This window comes from Ammospiza caudacuta, chromosome 3, assembly GCF_027887145.1.
Source record: "Ammospiza caudacuta isolate bAmmCau1 chromosome 3, bAmmCau1.pri, whole genome shotgun sequence".
Lineage (NCBI taxonomy): Eukaryota > Metazoa > Chordata > Aves > Passeriformes > Passerellidae > Ammospiza > Ammospiza caudacuta.
In genome coordinates this window covers 117,534,701-117,541,363 of record NC_080595.1, presented here as the reverse complement: position 1 = coordinate 117,541,363, position 6,663 = coordinate 117,534,701, and the positions used below count along the sequence as shown (strand labels likewise).

At 60.8% G+C, this 6,663-nt stretch overlaps 1 protein-coding gene across 1 annotated transcript in view; it reads left to right on the top strand.

Annotated features, from left to right (window-relative positions):
* Nucleotides 1-74: 74 nt before the first annotated feature.
* Nucleotides 75-6,663, top strand: part of PTK2B (protein tyrosine kinase 2 beta) — a 67,908-nt gene continuing 61,319 nt past the window's right edge. Inside the window, exons 1-3 of the mRNA XM_058802262.1 lie at nucleotides 75-223; nucleotides 1,230-1,317; nucleotides 4,064-4,143. Of these exons, the coding sequence (XP_058658245.1) occupies nucleotides 1,267-1,317; nucleotides 4,064-4,143 (131 nt within the window). The 5' untranslated portion in view covers nucleotides 75-223; nucleotides 1,230-1,266. The remainder of the gene's footprint in view (nucleotides 224-1,229; nucleotides 1,318-4,063; nucleotides 4,144-6,663) is intronic.

Sequence of the window (6,663 nt, the reverse complement as noted above, 5' to 3'; positions counted from 1 at the left end):
AGGATCCCCGCTCACCGGGTCCCTGTTTTCCCCTCCCCGTGCAGGAGGTGATCCGCTCGATCCTGCAGAGCGGGCGCATCGGGCCGGACGTCCGTCTGTCCGAGTGCTACGGGCTGCGCCTCAAGCACGTCAAGTCCAGCGAGCTGCACTGGCTGCACCCGCTGCTCACCGTGGGCCAGGCGCAGCAGAAGTACGAGAGCCTGCACCTGGAGGCCGAGTGGAGGTGCTGGCACTGTCCCCGTTGTCCCCATTGTCCCCATTGTCCCCATTGTCCCCGCTGTCCCCACATTGTCCCCTTTGTCCCCACATTGTCCTCTTTGTCCCCATTGTCCCCACATTGTCCCCACATTGTCCCCTTTGTCCCCTTTGTCCCCACATTGTCCCCACGTTGTCCCTTTTGTCCCCATTGTCCCCACTATCCCCTTTGTCCCCTTTGTCTCCATTGTCCCCTTTGTCCCCACATTTTCCCCTTGGTCCCCATTGTCCCCATTGTCCCCATGGTCCCCCGTTGTCCTCATTGTCCCCTTTGTACCCATTGTCCCCATTGTCCCCACATTGTCCTCTTTGTCCCCACATTGTCCCCACATTGTCCTCTTTGTCCCCATTGTCCCCATTGTCCCCACATTGTCCCCTTTGTCTCCTTTGTCCCCTTTGTGCCTTTGTCCCCATTGTCCCCATGTTGTTCCCATTGTCCCCTTTGTCCCCATTGTCCCCACTATCCCCTTTGTCCCCTTGGTCCCCATTGTCCCCATTGTCCCCATGGTCCCCCGTTGTCCTCATTGTCCCCATTGTCCCCTTTGTCCACGTTGTCCCCATTGTCCCCACATTGTCCCCATTGTCCCCATTGTCCCCATTGTCCCCATTATCAACACATTGTCCCCACATTATCCCCACATTGTCCCCTTTGTCCCCACATTGTCCCCACATTGTCCCCTTTGTCCACATTGTCCCCATTGTCCCCACATTGTTTCCTTTGCCCCCTTTGTCCCTGTTTTCCCCTTTGTCCCCTTTGTCCCCATTTTCCCATTGTCTCCATTGTCCCCACATTGTCCCCTTTGTCTCTTTGTCCCCTTTATCCCCATTGTCCCCACATTGTCCCCATTGTCCCCTTTGTCCCCACATTGTTCTCTTTGTCCCCTTTGTCCCCTCGTCCCCGTTGTCCCCCCATTGTCCCCGTTGTGCCCTTTGTCCCCGGTGGTGGCATCACGGGGGGGTTTTGGTGTCCCCAGGTACGACCTGCAGATCCGGTACCTGCCCGAGGATTTCATGGAGAGCTTCAGGGAGGACCGGACCACGCTGCTCTACTTCTACCAGCAGGTCAGGGCTGCTCCGGGGACCCCAATTCCCGGAATTCCCAAAATTCCCCGAATTCCCGAAATTCCAGAAATTCCCGAAATTCCCAAAGTTCCGGCAATTCCCGAGGTTTTGGCAGCTTGGGGTGGCGGTGGTGGCACCGTCCTGGTGGTGGGAATGGTCAGTGGGATGTCCAGGGATGTTTGGGGACATTAAGGGACATCCTGTCACTGTCCCCTGCCATTGTCCGTTGTCACCAATCCCTGCCACCAATCCCTGTCACTGTCCCCTGTCACCAATCCCTGACACCAATCCCTGTCACCAACCCCTGTCACAATTCCCTGCCACCCATCCTTGCTGTCATTGCCTGCCATTGTCCCCTGTCACCATCCCTGTCACCATCCCTGTCACTGTCCCCTGTCACCAATCCCTTTCACTGTCCCCTGTCACCATCCCCTGTCACCATCCCTGTCACCATCCCCTGTCACAATTCCTGCCACCCATCCTTGCCGTCATTGCCTGCCATTGTCCCCTTCCACCATCCCTGTCACCATCCCTTTCACTGTCCCCTGTCACCAATCCCTGACACCAATCCCTGTCACCAACCCCTGTCACAATTCCCTGCCACCCATCCTTGCTGTCATTGCCTGCCATTGCCCCCTGTCACCATCCCTGTCACCATCCCTGTCACTGTCCCCTGTCACCAATCCCTGTCATCTTCCCCTGCCACTGTCCTCTGCCATTGTCCCCTGTCACCATTCCCTATCCCCATCTTCTGTCATTGTCCCCTGTCACCAATCCCTGTCATCAGTCCCTGCCCCCATCCCTGTCACCAATCTCTGTCACCATCTCCTGTCACCATCCCTGTCGTTGTCCCCTCCCATTGTCCCCTGTCACCAATCCCTGTCACCATTCCTGTGACCAACCCTTTCGCTTGTCCCCTGCCACTGTCCCCTGCCATCCATTCCTGTCACTATCCCTGCCATCATCCCTGCCATTGTCCCCTGCCACCATCCCCGTCATTGTCCCCTGTCACCATTCCCTGTCACCATCCCTGTCACCATTCCCTGTCACCATTCCCTGTCACCATCCCTGTCACCAACCCCTGTCACAATTCCCTGCCACCCATCCTTGCCGTCATCGCCTGCCATTGTCCCCTGTCACCATCCCTGTCACCATTCCTGTCACTGTCCCCTGACATTGTCCCCTGTCATCAATCCCTGTCACCAATCCCTGTCATATTCCCCTGCCATTGTCCTCTGCCATTGTCGCCTGTCACCATCCCTGTCACCAATCCCTGTCACCAATCCCTGTCACCAATCCCTGTCACCCTCCCTGTCACCAATCCCTGTCACCAATCCCTGTCACCATCCCTGTCACCAATCCCTGTCACCAATCCCTGTCACCATCCCTGTCACCATCCCTGTCACCAATCCCTGTCACCAATCCCTGTCACCAATCCCTGTCACCCTCCCTGTCACCCTCCCTGTCACCAATCCCTGTCACCAATCCCTGTCACCCTCCCTGTCACCATCCCTGTCACCAATCCCTGTCACCAATCCCTGTCACCATCCCTGTCACCATCCCTGTCACCAATCCCTGTCACCATCCCCTGTCACCATCCCTGTCACCAATCCCTGTCACCAATCCCTGTCACCCTCCCTGTCACCAATCCCTGTCACCCTCCCTGTCACCAATCCCCGTCACCAATCCCTGTCACCATCCCTGTCACCATCCCCTGCCACCATCCCTGTCACCAATCCCCGTCACCATCCCTGTCACCATCCCTGTCACCATCCCTGTCACCATCCCTGTCACCAATCCCTGTCACCATCCCTGTCACCATCCCTGTCACCATGCCCTACCATCATCCCCTGCTATCCTCAGTGTCCCCCCACTGTCCCTGGGTGTTCCCCAGGTGTCCCCACTGTCCCTGGGTGTCCCCTGGGTGTCCCCATTGTCCCCAGGTGTCCCCACTGTCCCTGGGTGTCCCCTGGGTGTCCCCATTGTCCCCAGTGTCTCCCACTGTCCCCGGTGTCCCCATGGTGTCCCTGCGGTGACACGTCCCTGGGTGTCCCCACTGTCCCCTGAGTGTCCCTGGGTGTCCCCATTGTCCCCACTGTCCCTGGGTGTCCCCTGGTTGTCCCTGGGTGTCCCCAGTGTCCCTGGGTGTCCCCAGTGTCCCTGGGTGTCCCCTGGGTGTCCCTGGGTGTCCCCATTGTCCCCACTGTCCCTGGGTGTCCCCTGGTTGTCCCTGGGTGTCCCCAGTGTCCCTGGGTGTCCCCTGGGTGTCCCTGGGTGTCCCCATTGTCCCCACTGTCCCTGGGTGTCCCCTGGTTGTCCCTGGGTGTCCCCACTGTCCCTGGGTGTCCCCACTGTCCCCAGTGTCCCCAGTGTCCCCTGGGTGTCCCCTGGGTGTCCCCATTGTCCCCAGTGTCTCCCACTGTCCCCGGTGTCCCCATGGTGTCCCTGCGGTGACACGTCCCTGGGTGTCCCCACTGTCCCCTGAGTGTCCCTGGGTGTCCCCATTGTCCCCACTGTCCCTGGGTGTCCCCTGGTTGTCCCTGGGTGTCCCCAGTGTCCCTGGGTGTCCCCAGTGTCCCTGGCTGTCGCCACTGTCCCCACTGTCCCCAGTGTCCCTGGGTGTCCCCTGGTTGTCCCTGGGTGTCCCCATTGTCCCCGGGTGTCCCCAGTGTCCCCACTGTCCCCTGGGTGTCCCCCGGGTGTCCCCACTGTCCCCGGGTGTCCCCACTGTCCCCGCTGTCCCCAGCTCCGCAGCGAGTACATGCAGAGCTACGCCAGCAAGGTCAGCGAGGGCATGGCGCTGCAGCTGGGCTGCCTCGAGCTCAGGTACCGTGTCACCTGCTGCCACCTGCTGCCACCTGCTGTCACCTGCTGTCACCTGTGTCCCCTAGTGTCCCTTGGTGACCCCTCCTGTCCCCTCCTGTCCCCTCATGGCCCCCGCTATTCCCTGCCCCTTGTGTCCCTGTGTCACTTTGTCCCTTTGTCCCCTTGTGTCCCTGGCGCTGCAGCCGGGCAGCCTCCGGCTCAGGTACGGTGTCACCTGTGTCCCCTCATGTCCCCTGGTGTCCCTTTGTGTCCCCTGGTGTGCCCTGGTGTCCCCTCCTGTTCCCTCATGTCCCCTGCTGTCCCCTGGTGTTCCCTGTCCCTGTGTCACTGTGTCACTTTGTCCCCTTGTGTCCCTGGCGCTGCAGCCGGGCTGTCCCCAGCTCAGGTACTGTCCCCTCATGTTGCCCTGTGTCCCCTGGTGTCCCTTCGTGTTCCCTGGTGTCCCCCTGTGTCCCCCTGTGTCCCCTGGTGTCCCTTCGTGTTCCCTGGTGTCCCCCTGTGTCCCCTGGTGTCCCCTGGCGTCCCTTTGTGTTCCCTGGTGTCCCCCTGTGTCCCCCTGTGTCCCCCTGTGTCCCCTGGTGTCCCTTTGTGTTCCCTGGTGTCCCCCTGTGTCCCCCTGTGTCCCCTGGTGTCCCTTCGTGTTCCCTGGTGTCCCCCTGTGTCCCCTGGTGTCCCCTGGTGTCCCTTTGTGTTCCCTGGTGTCCCCCTGTGTCCCCCTGTGTCCCCCTGTGTCCCCTGGTGTCCCTTTGTGTTCCCTGGTGTCCCCCTGTGTCCCCCTGTGTCCCCTGGTGTCCCCTGGTGTCCCTTTGTGTTCCCTGGTGTCCCCCTGTGTCCCCCTGTGTCCCCTGGTGTCCCTTCGTGTTCCCTGGTGTCCCCCTGTGTTCCCCTGTGCCCCCTGTGTCCCCTGGTGTCCCTTTGTGTTCCCTGGTGTTCCCCTGGTGTCCCTTCGTGTTCCCTGGTGTCCCCCTGTGTCCCCCTGTGTCCCCTGGTGTCCCTTTGTGTTCCCTGGTGTCCCCCTGTGTCCCCCTGTGTTCGCCTGTGTTCCCCTGTGTCCCCCTGTGTCCCTTGGTGTCCCTTGGTGTCCCTTTGTGTCCCCCTGGTGTTCCCCTGTGTCCCCCTGTGTCTCTCTGTGTCCCCCTATGTCCCCTGGTGTCCCTTTGTTTCCCCTTGTGTCCCCCTTTGTGTCCCTGTGTCTTCTTGTCCCCGTGTGTCCCCTGGCCTTGTGTCCCCACATGTCCCTGTGAACCCGTGTCCTTCTGTCCCTTTGTCCCTCTGCGTGTCCCTCTGTCTTTTTGTCCCTGTGTCCCCTTGACCCCGTGTGTCCCTCTGTCCCTGTGAACCTCTGTCTTGTGTCCTTGTGTCCCCATGTCCCCTGTCCTGGTGTCCCCATGTCCCCAAGCGTCCCGCTGTCCCTGTGTCCGTCTGTCCTTGTGTCCCCCTGTTTATCCCTGTGTCTTTGTGTCCCCTTGTCCCCACGGATCCCTTGGCCCGGTGTCCCCTTGTCTCCTTGTGTCCCCTGTGTCCCCTTGTCCCCATGTGTCCCCTGGCCCAGTGTCCTCTGTGTCCCCATGTGTCCCCTGGCCTGGTGTCCCCCTGTCCCCATGTGTCCCCCTGTCCCTGTGTCTTTTTGTACCCGTGTCCCCTGTCCCTGTGTCCCCTGTCCCTGTGTCCCTTGTCCCCGTGTGTCCCTGTGTCATTCTGTCCTTGTGGGTTTGGGGAGGGAAGTTCCAGCTCCTTTGGGGGTGGCAGGAGGACCTGGGGGACATGGGGGACATGGAGGGACATGGGGGGACATGGGGACATGGGGGATGTGGGACGATGGAAGGGCATGGGGGACGTGGAGAACATGGAGGGCACGGAGAGGTGGGGCACGTGGTGGGGACATGGAGACATGGAGGGACATGGGGACATGGAGGGATGTGGGGACACGGAGGGACGTGGGGACATGGAGGGACATGGGGACATGGGGGATGTGGGACATGGGGACATGGGGGACATGGAGAACATGGAGGGCATGGAGAGGTGGGGCACGTGGTGGGGACATGGGGACACGGAGGGACATGGGGACATGGAGGGACATGGAGACATGGAGGGACATGGAGACATGGGGAACATGGAAGGACATGTAGGGATGTGGGGACACGGAGGGACATGGGGACATGGACATGGGGACATGGGGACATAGAAGGAGATGGGGGACATGGAGGGACATTGGGACGGGGGACACATGGAGGACATGGAGACATGGAGGGACATGGGGGATGTGGCGGACATGGAGGGACATGGGGGACATGTCAAACATGGAGACATGGGAGACATGGGGGGACATGGGGGACATAGAGGGACATGGGGGACATGGGGACATGGAGGGACATGGGAGGATATGGGGGACATGGGGACGTGGGGACATGGGGGACATGGGGACATGGGGGACATTGGGACATGGGGGGACATGGAGGGACATGGGGGACATGGGGACATGGAGGGACATGGGGGGACATGGGGGACATAGAGGGACAT